Source organism: Bubalus kerabau, chromosome 9, assembly GCF_029407905.1.
Source record: "Bubalus kerabau isolate K-KA32 ecotype Philippines breed swamp buffalo chromosome 9, PCC_UOA_SB_1v2, whole genome shotgun sequence".
NCBI lineage: Eukaryota > Metazoa > Chordata > Mammalia > Artiodactyla > Bovidae > Bubalus > Bubalus kerabau.
In genome coordinates this window covers 49052207-49074013 of record NC_073632.1, presented here as the reverse complement: position 1 = coordinate 49074013, position 21807 = coordinate 49052207, and the positions used below count along the sequence as shown (strand labels likewise).

The window sequence follows — 21807 nt, the reverse complement described above, 5'->3', positions numbered from 1 at the left end:
GTAGAACTCAGAATTTGCTAATTTTTATGAGTATATATTCAAAAATTGAGCTTAACATAATCTGATAATGACTAATTCCTTATTATCTGAAATCTTGATTTAAAAATGCAGTAGAATACATTTTGTTTAAGGCAGTTGCTGTGTTTCAGACAATGGATTATGAACGTATTAACTATGTTGTTAGTGTGACATCTCAAACCAAATGTAATAAATTTGAGTTTAAAGTAGAAGCTACTGTGGAAAATATGCCTGTTTTTCTTTAATATCAGGCTTCCTCAAGGAATTTTTTTTTTAAACTTTACAAAATTGTATTAGTTTTTATAGTGGTTTGAACAACTTGACTCTGAATATGTCTAAACCATCAAATTATATTTAAAAAGTTATGCTCAATGTCAAGTCTACAATCCTTAAAAGTCTTACAAATCTGTTTCCATTCTGCTTCATTATCTATTTCATAGTATTCTATAATTTTATGTTATTAGACAATATAACAGACACTGCATTAATCATATTCAAATCTTATATCTTCTTGAAAATAAGATGCTTCCATTATATAAAAGTATCTAAAATACTCTAGGGAATTCTCTGGCGGTTCAGTGGTTAGGACTCTGAACTTCCACTGCAGGAAGCACAGGTTTGATCCTTGGTTGGGGAACTAGGATCCCACAAGCCTCGTGGAATGGCCAATAAATTATTAAAAAAAAAATAATAATAAAATTAAAAAAATTTCTACTGCATGGCAGATTCTTTTAGAGAAAGTCAATCTACTTTTATTCTATTATCTTTATTATCAGACAGTAAAGAATCTGCCTGGAATAGAGGAGACCTGGGTTTGAGCCCTGAGTTGGGAAGACCCATGGGAGAAGGGAATGGCTACCCACTCTATAGTTTTCTTGCCTGTAGAATTCCATGGAAAAAGAACCTGGCGTGCTCTAATCCGTGGGGTCACAAAGAGGCGGATTTGAATGAGCATTTAACACTTTCAATAAACAGAACCAGAAGAAACTAGTTTAAGATGGTATTTTGCAAAGATATACGAGATTCCACTTTACATCTATCAGAATGGCTAAAATCCAAACACTGACAACAGCATATGCTGACAAGAATGTGACAAGTATGCTGACAAGTATGCTCATCCATTGCTGGTGGGAACACAAACGTACAGTCACCTCATCAGACAGTTTCACAGTTTCTTACAAAACTAAACACAAGCTTACCATACAATCCAGCAATCCCAGTTATTTACCCAACTGAGCTGAAAACTAATGTCCATCAAAAAACCTGCATGTGAATGTTTGTAGAAGTTTTATTCATAATTGCCAAAAAACTGGGAGTAACCAAGATGCCCTTCAGTAGGTGAATGGACAAACTGTGGTACATCCACACACTGGGGTATTTTTCAGCAGTAAAAAGAAATGAGCCATCAAGTCATAGAGGCACCTTAAATGCATACTGACAAATAAAAGAAGCTAGTGTGTAAAGGTTATATACTGTATGACTCCAACTATATGACATTCTGGAAAAGGCAAAACTATAAAGACAATAAAAGGAGTAGTAGTTTCAGGGGGAAGGGAGAGAGATGAATAGGGGGGGCATAGGAGATTTTTAGGGAAGTGAAACTATTCTGTATGACACCATAATGGTGGATAACACGACATTATGCATTTGTCAAAACCCATAGAACTGTACAACACAAACAGTGAACCCCAAAGTAAATTGCTGCTGCTAAGTCGCTACAGTCGTGTCCAACTCTCTGCGACCCCATAGACGGCAGCCCACAAGGCTCCCCCGTCCCTGGGATTTTCCAGGCAAGAACACTGGAGTGGGTTGCCATTTCCTTCTCCAAAAGTAAATTACAGACATTATTAATTCATCAATTGAAGCAAATGTACTATGCTAATACTGCTGCTGCTAAGTCGCTTCAGTCGTGTCCGACTCTGTGCGACCCCATTGACAGCAGCCCACCAGCCTCCCCTGTCCCTGGGATTCTCCAGGCAGGAACACTGGAGTGGGTTGCCATTGCCTTCTCCAATGCATGAAAGGGAAAAGTGAAAGTGAAGTCACTCAGTCGTGTCCGACCCTCAGTGACCCCATGGACTGCAGCCTACCAGGCTCCTCCATCCATGGGATTTTCCAGGCAAGAGTACTGGAGTGGGTTGCCATTGCCTTCTCCATGCTAATACTAGAAGTTAGTAATAAAGAAAACAATGTGTGTGTGTGGGGCGTGGAGGGTTGAAGTGGGTCAGTCAGTCAGTTCAGTCGCTCAGTCATGTCTGACTCTTTGCAACCCCATGAATCGCAGCATGCCAGGCCTCCCTGTCCATCACCAACTCCTGGAGAAACCTATATATAGGTCAAGAAGCAACAGTTAAAACTGGACATAGAACAACCCAGAGAAACCTATATGCAGGTCAAGAAGCAACAGTTAGAACTGGACATGGAACAACAGACTGGTTCCAAATAGGAAAAGGAGTACGTCAAGGCTGTATATTGTCACCCTGCTTATTTAACTTATATGCAGAGTACATCACGAGAAATGCTGGGCTGGAAGAAGCACAAGCTGGAATCAAGATTGCTGGGAGAAATATCAATAATCTCAGATATGCAGATGACACCACCCTTATGGCAGAAAGTGAAGAGGAACTAAAAAGCCTCTTGATGAAAGTTGAAGTGGGTAGAATATGGGAACTCCTTGTGCCATTTTTCTGTAAACCTGAAATTGCTTTAAAAAATAGTCTATTAATTAAAATAAAAAAGACACCCTAGATATATTCTCTGCTTACCTCAATATGTTCTTTGGTAATAAGCCAAGGTCTGTGGGCTAATACTTTGTTAAGTTCTCCTAAATTCTGTAGTTTTTGAGGAGCATTCTCTAAACCATTAAGCCACTTGGGGTCTCCACCAACATGAAGGAAATCATTTACATGGAGATTCACTAAGTAGGAGCACTGATGTCTTGCTGCAGCCTAAGAGAAAACGAAAGATGATTCTAACTACACATATTAAAATCTTGAACAACTACATGTCTTTTTTCTTTACAGTGTGCAAAACAGTTAATTTTTTGATTAGTATGTTCTCAAATTTTCCATGTACTACAGAAATAAAAGTTTTCATATAAACATTCAAAAATTCACATATGCTATAGAAAACACCTCAAAAATATCCCATTAACAAAAAATATTTGATAAAAGTATTTGAATTTTAGAAAAATTTTATACCTACTGTCAGAACCTGATTAAGAAGAAACTTCAATTAAGATGCCAACCATAAAATAATGGAATCTTATTTATAAATTGAACATGAGTGAAAACCACTTATGTCAATCTGAACTACTATTTATATAGTAGTGAATTATCTTGTTTTCTACTTTGTTTTCTTATTTAATAGAAAATGGTGCTCAATAAGGGGGCTTCCCTGGTAGCTCAGCTGGTAAAGAATCCACCTGCAATGCAGGAGATCCCAGTTTGATTCTTGGTTTGGGAAGATCTGATGAAGAAGGAAAAGGCTACCCACGCCAGTATTCTTGGGCTTTCCTGGTGGCTCAGTTGGTAAAGAATCTGCCCACAATACGGGAGACCTGGGTTCAATCCCTGGGTTGGGAAGATCCCCTGGAGAAGGGAAAGGCTACCCGCTCCAGTATTCTGGCCTGGAGATTTCCATGAACTCAACAAAGTGTAAATACATATTAGTTTTCCTATTATTTACAAAGAGGAAAAACAGGTACTACTTAACAGGAATCCAATTGGAAGTTGAAATATAAGTATTTATTCCTGTGTTTGAAGCATTAACCATGTCTTAAAAAGATTAATAAAAACAGAGAGAAAGAATTTTTCACTGAATGTTTACAAACCATTATTCCAATGTAGTGCCGATAATGAAGGGGTAATGGCCCATCCATTTGCAGTAGATAGTGTTGAGTTTTTAAGAAACTTTCTAAATACTGTGGGTGAAAAACCATCACTAAGGTAATATTATCCAAACGACCCAAAGCAGCAAAAGAATCTGTAAATAAAGTATGCATCTGTGCGTCTTCACTCCCCACTTGGAGAATCTGTATGAAAGAGAGGAAAACCATGGTTACAGAAATTGTAAATCAGTGTTAAAGAAAACACGGAAGGGGGAGAAATAAAGCATGCATGCACTACATTGTGTGTGTCATTTAGAAGCAGATTAAATTTGGCTTAAGAAAGGGAGGTTATAATTCTACAAGTTTAACTCAACTGGTTGCAAGATAGAAGAATAAAAGTCACATATCATGTAGCAGGGGAGAAACAACAAAGGCCATCTAGATAGGCTGCTTGTAGGCTTGGCCAGAATCCAGATAAAGAAGCAGATTTAGATTATCAAATGTGCAGAGCTTGCAGACACTAATGCCTTTCCTTTTAACAACACCTACTCTCCCACAATTTACAGAGAACCAAAATTAACTAACAGTAAACAATCCTTGTGAAAACAAAACATAGAAGCATTTACATATTTAGAATTAAAGATCTAAGCTAGCATTGATTCCAGCCTGTGGAGTTGGCCAAGACCAAGTAACTCAGCGTATGGGCACACTTAAATAACATCTAAATATAAGCAGGTGGCATATCATTGGTCAAAAACAAGTCTTGCCTTTGCTTGACTAATTGTGGGTGTTAGAAAAGTGCCATGAAATACTAGAAATCAAAGGGACTATAATAGCTTTCTAATCCCACAGATTCACTGCCAAAGCATGATGATTAACAATGATCAACTCTGTGTAAAGCATATTGTTGACCAACAGTTGTTCAGATGCCAAGATGTGGGTCATGAAAGCTTTTCCTTAAAAGCATACAGTTCACTATGTACTTTCACAAACAACATACCTCCTTTTCTGGGATGAATCTGCTTGGTCCGTGTCCTAGTGGTCGAGGAATTCTAATTCCAAGTTCCTAGAAAAGAAAATTACACCATCTCAGGCCTCTAGCAGTAAACAACATGAACTGAGGCCACAGGAATGGGAGAGAAAAACAACCAGTTGAACAGAGCCTGGCTTGTTTTGGTGGTTTGTTTTCATGACCATATATATATATCAGCTCCTCTTTTTGCATCACATAACTGACAACAGTTTATAATAAGACTCTGACTAAAAACAATAAAACCTGTTTCACTAAAACCAGAGTTTTGCATAAAGTACTTGGCAGAAAGTCTAGGACAGAAAGTTCAGCACATAGCAGCCAACCCTGTGGATTGACAGTGATACAAAATAAGACCAATGTGTTTATACATCCAAAACCCAACCAACCAAAATATCAATCCCTGTGCATCTTGTCAGGAAATGAAAAAGTCATAACCTTTACCTAGAGGTCTTAAACTGAAAGAAGTATAATTATTATTGCATCTATAATAATACTTCACAAGAACAGAAATATCATGAAAAATAAAAATTATTTAAACCCACAAACGAGAAAGTGCTGCAGGACACGGTTTCTCTGTGGTTGAGTAAAACAATTTGAGAGAAATTAATTTTCTGAGTTTTCCTTAAATTTTTAATTTATAGGATCTCATTGACTTCACTTATATTTTTGAGCTCAACTAATTAAGAAATAAATGGCTTTCTACCCTTTGACATAGGGAACCTAAAATTCTGTAATTTGTGTGACAATGTAGTATGGTTAACAAAAACTGACAATCTACCATACCAGCTTTCCCCTCAATGTAATATGCTTATAGAAACAAAACCAAAATGTAATTCAGCCTTTTTTTTTTTTTTTTTGAGTTCATGTCCTATCTATCTAGTCTCTAGGCAAACAAACCCCCACCTTCTTTAACAACTAAATATTAACCCTTGCTTATATAATTACATACAAATACTATTTCCACCCTCTCTTTACTGCTTCCAAAAGTCCTTCATGATATAAACCAGATGCTTTTCTTTTAAAGGAGAAAAAAAGGTGTGTGTGGGGCGGGGGTGGGGGCGCAGTGATGCAGACAGAGAAGAACATATGGCAGCAATTCAAGAAATTTGGTCCAAGTGAATGGAAACTTTTTGAGCAGAATTGATTTAGGCAGGCAGGAAAAAATCGAAGAGAATCTTAATCCGTAGAACTCGAGATTCAGATTTGAAGTAGGCTCCATTTGCAAACTAAAATTTTATATAGGTTTCAAATAATTTTGTATTAGAGGTCAGTGATTTTTTACTCTGATAATTACAGACTTATACTGAAGATAGTAATGTCTAATAACTGTATCCTTCACTGAGGAGGCACTAAATTTACTGGTCCAGCTATGTATGTGTCTCAATTTAACATACTATAATAAATGCAAGAAAAAACCCACATTCCTTCTATTCAATACAGAATCTTGGCACAAATGCAGCTATTTATATAAAATGATGACTCTGTTGGCCTTTCTAACTGCTGAACTTCTGATCTAATTACATACATTTCAAAGAAAATATTCTGGACAAGATTTCAAGGCTAAAATTAATATTTACCCTTTTTAATTTCTTTACTATCTTATTTAAACAAAATGCAATTTAGCAACACACCCCACTTTTCAGGGATTTATTATTCATTTTATACTATTCCTGCAACTTTAGTATACAAAAAGATGTCATTTCAAAGGAAGAGAAATGGATTATTCAAAAAATGATTTTGATTCAACTGAAGACCCACTCAGAAAAAAGTGAAATTGGAACCTTAAATCATACTTTACTTCACAATAAATCACATGTAAGTTAAAAAATAATTACAATATTAGAAGAAAATACTTGTGGAGTTAGATCTAAAAATGCAACAAAACCCAGAAGTCACAAAATATAAGACTGATAAGTTTGATGACATAAATATACTTTCATATGGGAAAAATAAACATATATAAAGTTAAACAAACAGAAAACTTGGAAATATGTTTGCAACTCACACAGACAAGGGCTTTTTAAAAAATACATAATGACAAATCACTAAGAAAACCCCCCCAAGAACCTGATAGAAAAAAATGAACAAAGGACATGAACAGTTCAAAGAAAAGGAAATATAAACGTCTGAAAAAATGGTCAATCTTCACAAAACAACTGCTGTTTAACTACACTGAGATACAATTTTTCACCTAAAAGACTGCTTAAGATCAAAAAGTTTGATGATAGACTATGTTGGAGAAGGGGTAGAGAAATAGCTATTCAACACTTATATATATATCTCTCTGATGGGACTGTTTTGAAATTTAAGGAAAAAAGATCAAGAAATATATAAGTAGTACAAATTACTGCAACTTCCAGGAGGGCAATCTGAAATACTGATCAAAATTTAAAAGTTACATACCCTAATTGACAATTCCATCCTAGACATTAACTTATGCTCACATTTTTGAAATGTCGTATGTAAAAGTATAATCACTGTCACACTGTTCACAATTGTGTAAGATATAAAACCACCTAAGTGCTCATCAATAGAGGACTGTTTCAATAAAGTTTAGTATGACCATAGACTAGAACAGCATGAGGTCCTTACAAAGAATGAAGCAGCTGTATACAAGTTGGCTTTAAAAGATCTCTAGGATATATTATGTAGGGGGGAAAAAGGCAAAATGCATATATTACTATTTGTGAGGAAAGGAAAAAAATTAGAAATTCCATTTCTAGGACTTTATCTTACCATATACATTAGCAGCATGTGGATTGTGTGTATATTTTTAAAAATAAGACCAGATTGTTAGTATACAGGCTTCAAAACAAAGAGGTTGAAGTATATTATTTTGGTTTTATTTCTATACCAAATAGATAGTTTATATATCAAACTATTAATATTACTATCAAACTATTAATATTACAACAGTAGCTTTATAATTCTAAGCAAGTGCCTATCAATGTTTCAGAAATGGAATCTTTTCCTATAGGTATGCCAAGGGGGTCCTACATAATTCTCAAGTCTTTGAAAGTCTATCCCTATAGCCAAATTTAGTAGCTATATTGGTATCACTGTTTCCCCTCTTCTTTGCCTTCACAGGTCAAACCTTTCCTTACCAGTTCCTTTACAAATTTTTTTTTAAGAGTGAAAAATTGTTTTAAAACAGGATGTTAAGAAAAAGCAAACATTCTTAGGAATGGATTATAGACCTACTATGCTAATAACCGGGCTTCCCTTGTGGCTCAGCTGGTAAAGCATCCACCTGCAGTGCAGGAGACCTGGGTTCCATCCCTGGGTGGGGAAGATCCCCTGGAGAAGGGAAAGGCTACCCACTCTAGTAACCTGGCTTGGAGAACTCCACGGACTACAGTCCACAGAGTCACAAAGAGTCGGACATGACTGAGCTAGACTTGACTGAGCGGCTTTCACTTTTTATGCTAATAACCTCTCAGTGTTAAGATCACATTCATTCCTTGATGAGGTACCAGTCTAACAGGAAAGCAGGGGACAGAAAAGAAAAACTGAAGGAAAGGAATGGAAAGGAGTCTCTGATATTCAATACTCTAATTTCATTATTTTACTTAAGGCTAGTTCTAGGTAAAACAGAATTTTATAAGCTCTGAGCTGTATCTCAATTTATCCTAATTCAGATTCTATCAGAAAGCAGTTAATTGATTCCATCTAGCTTCCAATTGCACACAAACTGTTCTCTAACTTTTGGAAAAAGTAAACAGGTGACAGTTATCTTGAAAACATCCATGAAGTCTGCTTCTAGAGTTGGTGTCTTTAATTACTCTGAAGAGTTTTTGATACTTAAAGGTCCTTTTAGATACCACTGTTGTTATACAATAGCATTCTCAACTTCTAAAGGGTTAAAAATTTCAATTTACTGGAAAACTCACTTTTGAAACACTTCTTTTCCTAGTCACATAACAAAATAGTTGCTACCCTGTTTTCTAGCAGGTGTTTTTTTGTTTTTTTTAAGGCACTATGGGTATTCAATAGTTGGCTTATGGAAAGCCAAACTAAGTGCCTTTCATAACTTCCTAAAGATTACTTCAACTGTGCCTTCATACGTATCTAAGAAACTGAATTACAGATTTAGAACAAATTTTGGCCAATTTAGATTCAAGGAGGCAGAAGTTGCCAACAGCTAATGACCTTGTGAAGCAGATGTATATGCTAATCACAGCACAAAACCTCACTGGTTCTTGGTGAAGGTGTGGCTGGGAAATCTAACATGGGAACTAACAGTTCTCCTCTCAACAGTCCTCCTAATCAGCATCTTTGAAAGAGACAGCAATAGCTTCTGCCATCACAACATTTCTGCAAATCTCTGACATGGTATCTGTTTCCTCTCCAGTGTATGATACTAACATACTAATTTTCACAACATGAAAATTCTCAGCAAATGTTGACAATACCACAGAATGACTGATGAATGTAATATATTCACTGTGTAAATCTGTTTATGTACTGAATGTATTGTTCTAATCAGATTTTTCAAATTTGTCAGATACACTTATGAATTTATATAAATATCTTTTAGCAAAGGAATGGACAATTTGCCACAAATGCAAAATGAGACCATTTACTGGCTTACACATCTATCCATTTGAAAAGTAAAAACAATCAGATCTCTTGAATCATTTTATTTTTTTCTCACTGCACTTGGTGCATTTTAAAACTATCTAGATGTCTTAATACTGATAATAGCAACAATGATGCTAACTTTGATTTGTAAAACATTATTACAAAAGCAGTTCTTTTTGAAACACATTTCAACAAGGCAAAAATATACTGTGTAAAAAAATAAGAGTTCCCATCCCACTCTCCCTTGTTTATAAGAATCATTGCCTATAGCTTGGTGCTAGACTTTTGATATTTGAAATTTTTAAATAGAAATGAAGAAATCCAAAGGCCTTATAAAGAAATCTTCCTATGTACTAAAACAAAATGTACTAATGCTTCTTCTAAATTTGTCACTAACTCTTATAGGGAATTTATAAATATTTAAAGTTCAGGTATCTCTTTTCCCAGTGTCTGGTATCCTATGAACTACATCCTAGAAAAATAAAAACTCAACTGACTTCAAAGTACTGGATATATAAGGCTGACTTAGGCTCTTATGTGTGCCCTACACTTTAGTCAGGGTTCCATTTCTGGAAGGTGTTTTAACTTAAAGGCACTGTGGAAGTTTGCTATTTGAAAGAGTTCTATTATTAATTCTTTTGTAAAGTGAATAGTTTTCTTATAAAGCACTACTTCCTAATTTATCTTCCCACATGTTGGACGTTTTAAAAATGAAATACAACTACACAAAGCTGCCTGGTCTCCTGAACACAATCCCATAGGCTCTATAATCAATGTGTAAGATAAAATGTATCTCTTTATCTTCTAGTTTACATGGCTATATTTAGAGATTCTAGATCTGGCCAAGAACCAGGATTCTACACACAAATACCACTAAGAACGAACAGATTCAAGCACAATCATGAGGCTCACTTCTCAAAATGACAAAAGATCTGTTATGGCCTGCAAACAGAAATTGTAAATGCTATTTCAACACTTTTGAACCGTTTTCCCTCTATAGTAAAGTTTCAAAGCAACAGTCATGAGACTCTTTTTAGGTTGCTGTATTATCTGGAAACAAGGAGCACGCTATGTAAACATGAATGTTAAAAATACAGAAGTGTTTGGTGTTCTACAACCTTCAAGAGAAAGTGTCTTCATTTATGTTTATATTGAATATATGTGGTATACTCTTAGTGTTGACTCCATTTACAAAAAAAACATAGAACTATTGGTCATTTTAGTGGGCAATAGTGCAGAGAAATTACCTCGTATTTACATTTCTTGAACTAAGTCAATACTTAAATCAATCTGATTTCAATTCAATTTTAATTACTATTTCTCTTTCTCCCTTGCTACCATTTGAATTAAAGGCTAAAATTTGAGTTAAAGTTGTACTGTTGCTGCTAAATTTTCAATTGGGGTCCTACAGGACTTCCCTGGTGGTCCAGTGGCTAAGACTCCGGTCTCTCAATGCAGGGACCCTGGGTTCAATCCCTGATCAGGGAACTAGATCCTGCATGCCGCAGGATGTTCAATTGGTGCCCTTTGTAACCACTTGGTAAAAATACAAAATGTCACAATTAAATAGCTCTTTCCGAAGGCCAATTCAGACACAAAAGAAATGTTAATAAACAAGAGTAAACGCTGTGCATAACGTCATAGAGCTGGCAGAACATAGTTATTCTAGGCAAAACTGACTGAGATGCATTTTTTTCTTTTTTAAAGTAAAAGGCAAAGAGTGAGGGTCACCAAATAATCTGTTTTGACAAGACGTTGAGGGGGGAAAAATCCACAGGCTGTTCTACCCCGGGTCTAGAGTTTGTTCGGTTTCTGACTTGTGGAGACTTGTACAGAAGACAACGTTATTTACGTTTTGGAGACTTCCATTTAAATGATCCAGATAGCTTTCTCTTCCAGCCGTGGCACTTTCTGCCCGGGGACGACTCGCAGTGGCAAACGTCCCACCAACCCACCAGTGGCCGCCCCTTCACCTGAGGGGCGCGGGCCAGCCCGCCACGCCCCGCCGGGCAGGGCGCCGGCCAGGCGGTTGCTCCAGAGGCGCCCTCCCTGGGGAGCGTTCTCCGAAGCTGTTAGGGTGTGAGGGCAGAGAAGCGACGCGACTCTGTGCAGCCCAGAGTCGGCTGGGTACCCGCCCTCTCGCCCGGTCCCTCGCCCGGGTACCTCGTCCTGGCCGCGGCTCCCACCACACTGCTTGCAGCCCAGCAGCTCCGAGACGGCCAGAGACGCAGTATACGCCTCGTTCGCGGCTGTAGCCAGGCGCATGTCGGCGCAAAGACAGTGGCGGACGCGCAGAGGTACCGCAACAGCGCGGAGGAGAGCGCTGGGCTGGCGGCCAGCCTACATATGAGCTGCAGTCTCAGCAGCGCTGACGGCCGAGGCAGCGCGGGGCGGGACAGGGCGGCACGGGGCGGCGCAAACAAAAAAGCCACGCGGCCCCGCCCTTGCCGTCACTCAGCTGAGTCGGCAGCCGCGACAGCCAGTGGGGGCCCTCAGCGCCGCGGCGCCCCGCCTCCTCGGCGCGGAGGGGCGGGCGCTGGCGGGGGCAGTCAATGCCGCCCGGCAAAAAACAACCTCTGGGGACCGACTGTACTTCCCCCAAGGAGCTCAATCCTCTGGTCCCTAGTGGGCTTGGTCTGCCGGGATGTGAGCCTACAATGTGGCTGGAAGGTGCAGCCTGAACTGTCGGGCTTCAGTGAAAGGCAAATGTGTACACCTGTCCCAGCATCAGCAGCCGAGAGCCTGCCCTCCATCCACCCGTTCAGGTCCAGTTACCTGCCAAAGGGCAACCAACCTCTAGGCTGACTCCGGCACCACTAGGAGGAAATCAAATTTGCTTCACATTTTATGAAGTCTTGAAATTTCCCTTCTTTCTTTCCAAAAAATGCCCAAACAAAGCTGATTGGACCATAAAATGCAGAAACAAGCAGGAGACCATGACCTACATTCAGTTAAAAATTATTTTTGGTAAACTATGTAGAAACTGTAAGTATCAACTCTCCTACACAGATAATAAGCCTTGGCAGCAGATCTCTAAATTTTCTTCTTCCCAAGTATATTCGAAAGCATTTAAATTTCTAATGTTTCCTCATAAGTACCCTGGATCTAAAGAAAGAATCTTTCTCTGAAACCCGATGAGGAACTTGAAAAAACACATCATAAAGGAACACAACTGACATTGTTGGATCTGAAACACAAATCTCTCAAGTCTTTTGTCATAACTGTTAGCTTAGGGCTCCATTAACTTCTTAAAAAAAAAAAAATTAACTCCTAAATTAGATCTCTTTTTGCATGTTTGCCCTGTATTTTCAACCTTACATGCTCAGGTTAAAAAAAAAAAAAGTTGGAACATTCTATCAGAAACAAGTGGAGTTTAAGTCAATGAATACCGACAGACACAAAATCAGGGCTCATAGATGAATATTAAGTTTCAGTCTTAGAAGAGAGGTTACAATGTCTCAGAGAAAACTGAGTTACTTTTTTAGCTCTTAAACTGTCACATTTTAAAAGCAGAATGTTAAAATGGTTACTTTTTATCTTCTCCAGATAAATAAGATTATATGTTCTCATATACTTTTTATAAATTGCTGAAGCACCCAAATATGTGGTCAAGAAAAGCAATTGGAGGTTAATAATTAACATAGAATAAGGCTACAGAGACTTCCGAGTGCTCTTTCTCTGAGCAGAGCCATAAAACAATAACAACAACAAAACTGTATAATCTAATGCCCACGTAGCCACAAACAGGCAAAAGTAAACACAGAAAATCATCCAATTTGCAGCGATATGACATACCTTCCAAGATAAACTGATTGTACATGAGTAACTTGGAAACATTTAAATGACTTGATATAGGGGTTGTGAGTGATAAAGCTACTTAATGAGGGAAGTATGTGAAAAATGATGACTCTGGTTCTAGAAGAGTTGAGCTGTGATTTTATTTTCTGGAAAGAAAACAGCAGTGACGGTTAGTCGTCTAGTAGGGCATAACCTTGTCTGATATTAAAATTATATTATTTGCAAAATGGAGAAGGTTTGCCTTACTGTTTTTTTAATGAGAGGCAAGGGAAAAGCATGTATCTAGCCAATGCAAAAATGGTTTTAAACATTTAAATGCAAATTAGAACTGCAAACTGTGTGTGTACATGTGTATATATTCATATGTATATATGTATATATATATGTTCATATATGATACTTCCTGCTTCATAAATTTTGAAGATACATATGTTGAAATTTAATAGGAAGCTCCCATTAGGATTTCTTTTTTTTTTTTTTTTAAAGAAAATTTCAGTTTATTTTGATGCTGCCTTACATAAAAAGAAAAATAATTTTAATATATTCTATTTCAGTCCTATTGAGGCCCTTCAAGTCATTAGATAGTACTAATTTTTGCTTTTTGATCAAGCAGTAACTGAATTAGTCACTCTCTTCTATAACATAAAAAGGTTGCCTCCAAATATATCTATTAACCAAGAGTTCCAACAACTGTATTGACCTGCAAATATTATGCAGATCTTATTTCTGAGATTTTTTACAAATCATTTAATAAAAAGTTTGTATTTTCCAAAGATTTCACTACTTGAGTTGGCCAGATATCCTGAAGGTGCTTCTCTTAATGAACTTCCAGTGCTAAGCATGTAATAAACCTCCTGAACACCAATTAGTAATTGGAAAGGACTATGCTTTTGATATTTACCATAGGCTATCATTATAGGCTAGCAGCTATTTACAAAATCTGCTATTTAAACATTTCATTTCAACATTTTATTTCTTCAATGAAGAATCCTGACATCTAATCCAAGAAGTAATAGTAATTCTGAATTTCTCCTTTCTTCTAAAAATGTTCTGGGCACTCCCTGGTGGTTACATGGTTAGGACCACATGCTTTCACTGCTGAGAATGTGTGTTCAATCTCTGGTTGGGGAACTAAGCTCCTGCAAGCTATGAGACATGGCCAAAAACGTACATACATACATACATACATAAATGGGCTTCCTTTGTGGCTCAGTGGTAAAGAATCCACCTGGCAATGCAGGAGACCAGGAGAAGCAGGTTTGATCCCTGGATCTGGAAGATCCCCTGGAGGAGGGTATGGCAACCCATTCCAGTATTCTTGCCAGGAAAATCCTATGGACAGAGGAGCCTGGCAGGCTATGGTCCACGGGGTCACAAAGAGTTGGACACAACTGGACAGACTGAGCACACACATACATAAATGTTGGGGGTTAACCTACCCAACTCAACTGTATCAAAGTGAGGTTTTTGCACTTGACATTAGCAGTAATGCTCTCAATGCTAATTGCCCCAGAACAAGATGGTGAAAGTGAAAGTGAAGTCGCTCAGTTGTGCTGGACTCTTTGCGACCTCATGGACCATAGCCTACCAGGCTCCGCAGTCCATGGGATTTTCCAGGCAAGAATATTGGAGTGGGCTGCCATTTCCTTCTCCAGGGGATCTTTCCAACCCAGGGATTGAACCCGTGTCTCCTGCATTGCAGACAGACACTTTACTGTCTGAGCTACTAGGGAAGCCCATGGTACGCCCATGTGAAAAACAAGAGTGGTGTCAAATGACTTGATCTGAGCAGAGCCCCATGAAGCATTAGAGTCCAGACTTGGACTGGTGGTTCAAGACAGGCTTCCTGAAGTAAGTGATATCTGAGCTAGGGCTTAGAGGACTAATAGAGAGGCCTTGGAAAGAAAATTGGTGGAGTGTTTGAGCAAGTAAAGACAGAGTTCTAAGTTAAGAAACTAGCACTATGCAAAGGCCCAGAGGCAGGGGAGAGGGAAGCTGAATAAAGGAAGTTCACTGGTGTCTGGTGGAGAAGAGAATGGCAACCCACTCTAGTATTCTTGCCTGGAGAATCCCATGAACAGAGGAGCCTAGTGGGCTACAATCCATGGGGTCGCAAAGAATCAGACACGACTGAGCGACTAACACAACAACAACTGGTGTCTGGAGGGCTTCCCTGCTGGCTCTGCTGGTAAAGAATCCACTTGCAATGCGGGAGACCTGGGTTCGATCCCTGGGTTGGGAAGATCCCCTGGAGAAGGGAACAGCTACTCACTCCAGTATTCTGGCCTGGAGAATTCCATGGACTGTATAGTCCATGGGGGTCGCAAAGACTGGATATAATTGAGCAACTTTCACTCACTCACTGGTGTCTAGAGCAGAGAGTTTGGAGAGTAATGGATGGAGTTTAGGTCAAACAGTAAGGAGGGACCTTGTTTAAGATTCACTAAGGACAATAAATTTCATTCTTAAGAGTACTGTGGAGTTACTAAAAGTTTTAAAGAGTGTAATGACATCAAATTTGCATTTCAGCTAAGGTTCAGGCAAAACTAGAGGTAGAAAGATGTGTTATGAAGATTGTTGAGGTAACTGTGGCAAAGGCAAGATGGTGTTCTGAAGAACAATGGAAATGAAGCAAAGTGCAGGGATGAAGGTGGGTTTGTCTCTCTTGGGGCTACGCAGGTGATACAGTGGTAAAGAATCCACCTGCCAATCCAAGAGACACAGGAGTCATGGGTTCAATCCCTGGGTCGAGAAGATCCCCTGGAGTAGGAAATGGCAACCCACTCAAGTATTCTTGCCTGGGAAATCCCAAGGATAGAGGAATCTGGCAGGCTATAGTCCACGTGGTCACAAAGAGTCAGACATGACTAAGCATGCAACCACCATGCACTTGAGAAAGGAAATGATGCCTTATACTCTTGTTTTTGAAATTCAGGAGATAAATCTCAAATTGTATGCTCTCTTGACCAAGTGGCTTCCCTAAACCCATTAGACTTTTAAAAATATAGTCAATTCATGAAAAAGAATAGATATATTTTAATAAAATACTAGTCAGGGCAAAAGGTGTAATTACACTTTCATTGGCCACATATTAAACCTTGAATTTTTTTTATTAACTAAAGAAATCGAAAGTGAATTAAAGTACTGTAGATATGTAGATCTATTCTTCAGAATAGAAATATTTAATAATTTATTAGACACACATAACAATGATTTCAGCCATTAAACCAAACAACTCCTTTAAGAATGGGAGTGGAATTTGTTAGATTTATGTAGTTTAAGCTTCTTGGAAAAAATGCCCTATTGTCATTTAAAACATTTTTTATTTGGAATGAATTCTGGCTTATAATATTACTTCTGCTTACTAATTTTGTCTAGATTTTCCTCCTCTAGTTGATATCTTCCTGTTTCTTATATATAGCTTGCCTGCTAAGCACTTTTTTCCTTTCAACAGCATGTTTTGGGTACATTGAGATTGTTTCTCTTATTTGTCTTCTACTTTTTTCACTTCTTCAATTTAATTTTTAGAATTATATTACTTATAAAGAAGCAAGAACGTTGACAAATTTTTGCTGTCTTTTCTCCTTCAGGGTTTCTTCTTTTAGAAATGAACAGTTTTAAATTTTTATATAGGGTTTTAGAAACAGACCAGCACTCATATTTGTAAACAAGTAATATTCCAAATAGTGTCAGTAGTTTTAAATTAGAAAATCCCTTTTCTAAAAGAATAAGCATGCTAAGTCATGGTCAGGCTTTCCAGACTAATGATAATAAGACCAAAATATCAGACACTAAGGATTTTACACATGTAAGGCAGATACAATTATTTCTATTTTAAAAATCTGTAAAACAGAAACATAAAATATTGGTAATTCATCCAAAGTTGTAAAAGTAGACTGAGTTTAGAACCTAGGTCTGTCTGAATCCAAAGCAGCAGAAGCTAGGCTGCTGCTTTTAATGAATATTTTAAAAATTAGAATAATTGTGTGTTAGCCTAAGTTCTTGATTCTTATAGCAAGAGAAGGTAGGAAGAAAGAAAAATGTATCCCTTTTGTGAGATCTAGTTATCTCAGGGTGAGATCTGGTTTAAAAAAAAAAAAGAAAAGTAAAAAACAATCATGAAATCAGTGGTCTTGGTCTTTGAGAGCTGCTTTCTTCTATTTCTCTATCCCTATCATTCCTCAGTGTCTTCCCAGACCTTTGCTGACTTCATGCTACCCCAAACTGCCCTATTAAATAACTCACCTGAGTATACCCAACCTCCTACCTGCTCCTCACATTACCACTCTTTTTCTTAGAATAACTGGTAGGTATTAGAAAGAGAATAGGTTTCTTAAACTAACTCATACATATTATTGTATGAGGGACTGACATTTCATGCTAATTTAGTCTGTCTCAATAGAATGTAGTATCAGAATATTTGTCTTGTTCATTGCTGTATTTCCAATGTCTTAGTGCCCAGCACACAGTAGACCTTCAATAAGAATGTAATGAGTGAACTCCACAGAGATGATTCCATTAAAAAAGAAGTTTAACTCAACTGAAAGCTTAAAAATGAATTTCAACATTCATATTATAAAAGATTTGGGCCATCCAGACAAACATTCTTGGAGGCTTTGGGGTCACTATTTAGGCAGGCAGGCAGGCTCTGCTTAGGAATCAACTTGTCCTTTCCAGCTCTAACAAGCAAATTCTATTTTTCATTGTCTCTTCTCATCAGGAACCCCAGGTATTCCCAAGCTCCTTTGATTTTTCTGTTCCTGTTCTCCTATACTGCCAAGATAGAGGCTATAAAGGTTTGGGCAATGGTATATATGGCTCACTTGTTAAGTCAGGCAGGTACTTACAAGTCAGACACTGCCTGTATTCATACCATTGTTTGACAAATTTACGAACATTTTAAAGCCCAAGTCTGGCTTTAAACATCCACAGGCTTATCTAAAGTGAAATATCAGGAAAGAAAGTGACAGTTGAAATACCACAGTTAGATGGAAGAATTCATTCATTACAACTTTTAGAGGCTAATTACTTTTCAGCATTGTTTTGAGGTAAATAAGAAGGAATAGGTTTAACTTGGAATAGGACAAGGTTCAGGAAAAAGGTGAGTGTAGTGGGAAATTGAGAGTTAGGACTTTTTCCCATATGTTCTTAGGAGTTCAACTTAAGAACTTAAGTTGGTAAGATACCAACTTAAAAAAAAAGTAATGGAAGATACTTAATGTATGACATGTTCAAGTAGAAATATTTCTCAGACTATGCATATATGTTATATTTAAAGTAGTTTTTGAGAGGCCAGATTTAATCTCTACCTAAAAACATGTGAAAATATTTTTAAATTCTCAAAATGCTTCTCTTTGTGGGCACTAGGCAATATCTGGTTTAAATATGTAACCTATAATTTTAAGTCCAAGGAATATATTGGTCTGGCATAATATTAAAAAATTGTCTTTCCAAAACAGAATAAAATCAAACTTAGTGTCTTCAACTTATCCTGAGCCCACACAGACTTTATAGAACTGAATTTACCCATAGTTAAAGAGTTTAGGCTAAATGCATATTAGTAAGTCATCAGCTTAATCATGTCTGAATTTTGAATGTTTTATTCATACTAGAGATAATTTTCATTCAAAGAAACAAAATCCTAATGACAATGTTCTAAATCTTTTAATCAAGTTATTTTTTGTTTATAACAGCTATCCTGACCTCTCTATCCATGCCCCTTCACCATGATTAGTACTACCAAGCAGTGAATAGAGTTCAATAATTTTTGTTTTTCTAACACAGCTCAAAGAACCCTCAGTTCCTTTGTGACAATCTTTAGTTGAAGGTCCTTTAATCCTTTAAATCACCTTCTTTCTTTGCCTCCTTCTGAGATCTCCTGTTTTTCAAGAGAGTATTAAGTTGTAGATCTTTAACTTGGTCACAAAGTACAAGGCCACATCTACAAGCTACTTGCATGCTATCCAGTGTTTCAGAAATAATGGCATTTCACTGTACTTTCTCATCTGTTCTTCTGCCCTCCAAAACCCTCACTGCACCTCTGCAGGCCACATTTCCCTTTGTCCAGAGGATGTGAGTACATTCAGGACATCATAGTTCACACATACATTTATTTTCACTTGTTACTACTATCTTTCTGTTTAGCTAAAAATACTCAAAAAAAGAATAATGCAACTTTAAAAATTATTTTTTTTACAAAAGTTTAAGTTTGAACAGAATTCAAGATCATTTCATTTGTAGTGATAGAAAAATCTGATTTTCCTAATTTTTGGCAAATAATTGAGAAATACAAAAATAGGATTTTATTCAGACATTACAAGTTGGAGAAGGTAGTATTCTTTTTAAACTCATTATATCTTTAATTAAAAAAATATATTTGGGCATAGATTTATGTATGGATGTCAGTACTGTTATTTTACCAATTAACAGAAATCTTAATACTACGTAAACACTTAGTATTCAGTCATTCATTATTTATATTTACTGAATGCCAACTATATGCATTTAGTTTCTTAAATCTATGGGCAAGCAGAAATATCTTAATTTGAGACTGGACATCTATTTTATTTAGACTTAAACCTCTTGTGTAAGTCACACAGATTGGCAGATAGCTTGGGATTCTGTCAGGGAGCATTAAATAGGGAATCATCTACTTTACTGTCCAACTCTAGGGGGCGGGGTACCAAACAAATAAGAAAAACAAAAACCCAGAAGGTATGGCAATTTCTTAACAACCCTTCTAGTTTTAATCCCCTCAAATTTAAAATGAAGGGTTCCTGAACTTCTTGAGCTCTCAAACTTTACTTCAGCTTTAAAGTTCTACTCTGTGAATGTAATTCCTGATTTTATCAAGAACTATATGCTTTAAGCTAACCAGATCCTGGCCTCCTCCTATACCAGGCTTCTTTGTACATTACTAGTGATTTCAGAATTGTATTTCTTGCAAGTACTTTAAAGATATTATGAAACATTAGATTTGAGCTTTTTTTTTTCAAGGTAACCTACAAACATATATAAATATTAAATGCACTGGAAACCATCAAAATAATAATTTTGATACTGGAGTAAATAAAACTTTTTCCATCTTCTCTGTGAGTATACGTTTGAACATTCTTATAAATTTGTCAGTGACAAGGAAGGGTATAGTTTGTGTGTTCTTGCCTTTAAAAAAAAATTCATGCCTGTCTGCTTCTGCTAAATGAGTAAAATTATAGTAGTGAGTGGGCTGCCACAGCATGTAGGTACTTTGCTGTGTGAATATAGACTTCTCTGATATTATGAATATAAGAAAATACAGAAATACAGCAACTATAATCCATAACCCCTTTATTTCAAATTTGCTTAAAACATAAGATAGCCTCATTGTTCTCACTAATTGGCTTAATAATGTAACTTATATGAACTTTAAAGAGATCATTTATTAGTAAAATACCAGTTTTAGATATTGTATATAAATCAGAATCCTGATACTATTGTTTCACTAAAGACTATGCTGACAAAAAAAAAAAAATCAGACATGTGAATATTACTTTTATATACATGCCACATCTCCTGCTCTGTTCACTAGAACTCCCAGTAGGTTTAGAAAATCCATCTAGTCTGTAGCTCCCAATGTTGTTCATCCAAGGCTTAGGTCAGGCTTTAAGGTTCAGAGAATGTTCCTAGGATTTATGCTGGTTCTAAAGGAGTGCTAGGGAAAATCTAGTTCAAAGTCTCATTCCCATCAATGCCAAATAGAGCCTTAGAGGAAAGACTCTTATAACCACAATGATTTGATTATTGTTTACTGAATGAAAAACCAAACTTGTCTTCCAGTACAACTTTTATTTAAGCTGTCCTGGATTTGGTCTATAACTGAAAGGACTATCAATTCTTCTAGCCCTTCTCCAGAAACATGAATAAAGTCAGTCTTATCCTTCAGTAACATACATGCCAATATGATCAATTATAGCTTTTAACCTAAAACACAAAAAGTTGACCTACTAAATTTTTCAATGATGATCTTTGGGATTGTTTTTATTAACAATAAGGATATTACTGATCTCCAAGCTAATCTTTTGTGTTTGTGACAGGCAGTTCTTTAAATTTACTCTTTACAATGAGAATATGCTTTCTGACAGAAAATTCAACTTTCAAGTATTCAACCAGATTTTAAGAAATTAAACCATAGTAATTTGTGCATTATAAAGGTACAACTAAAATCTTAAAACCTTAAAATATAGAACACTAAATTTACAAATTGATGGGTTAAAAAAATCTAAACTTCAAAAAATATCAGAAAAAAGCATATGGATCAGGAGGAAGGCAAAAGCAGAGTCAAAAGCAGCAGGATACAGTTCAAATAGGTCACACTCAACTTTTGACTTTCCCAAAGAACAAAGAAACAAGCTTAGCAACAGTTTTCAGCCAATCAGAAAGCAGACAAAGAGGTAAGGCCTCAACCACTCCAGATACCAAAGAAGACCAACCTTCAATGTGGGTTTTTTTGTTTTTAAATTATACAGAGTCAGAGCAGAGACAAGTTATATAACAGATTAGAGTGTCCTGG

The 21807-nt window shown here is 36.8% G+C and overlaps 2 protein-coding genes across 7 annotated transcripts in view; one reads left to right on the top strand and one right to left on the bottom strand.

Moving 5' to 3' along the window:
• The window catches only part of CEP57L1 (centrosomal protein 57 like 1), a 226043-nt gene that overhangs the window by 36241 nt on the left and 167995 nt on the right, over nucleotides 1-21807 (top strand). The gene's annotated exons all lie outside the window — the stretch shown is intronic.
• Nucleotides 1-21807, bottom strand: part of SESN1 (sestrin 1) — a 116710-nt gene that overhangs the window by 11313 nt on the left and 83590 nt on the right. For 5 of the 6 annotated variants that reach the window (XR_008698172.1, XR_008698173.1, XM_055535249.1 and 2 more), the window contains exons 2-4: nucleotides 4848-4913; nucleotides 3851-4051; nucleotides 2784-2966 (exon numbers count right to left, since the gene is read on the bottom strand). Coding sequence is in view for 4 of the 6 variants with exons in the window: in XM_055535249.1 (XP_055391224.1) it covers nucleotides 2784-2966; nucleotides 3851-4051; nucleotides 4848-4913 (450 nt within the window). In the remaining 2 variants the exon portion in view is untranslated. Of the gene's footprint in view, nucleotides 1-2783; nucleotides 2967-3850; nucleotides 4052-4847; nucleotides 4914-11624; nucleotides 11861-21807 lie in introns of those variants that run through there. The other variant, XM_055535247.1, reaches the window with a different exon arrangement.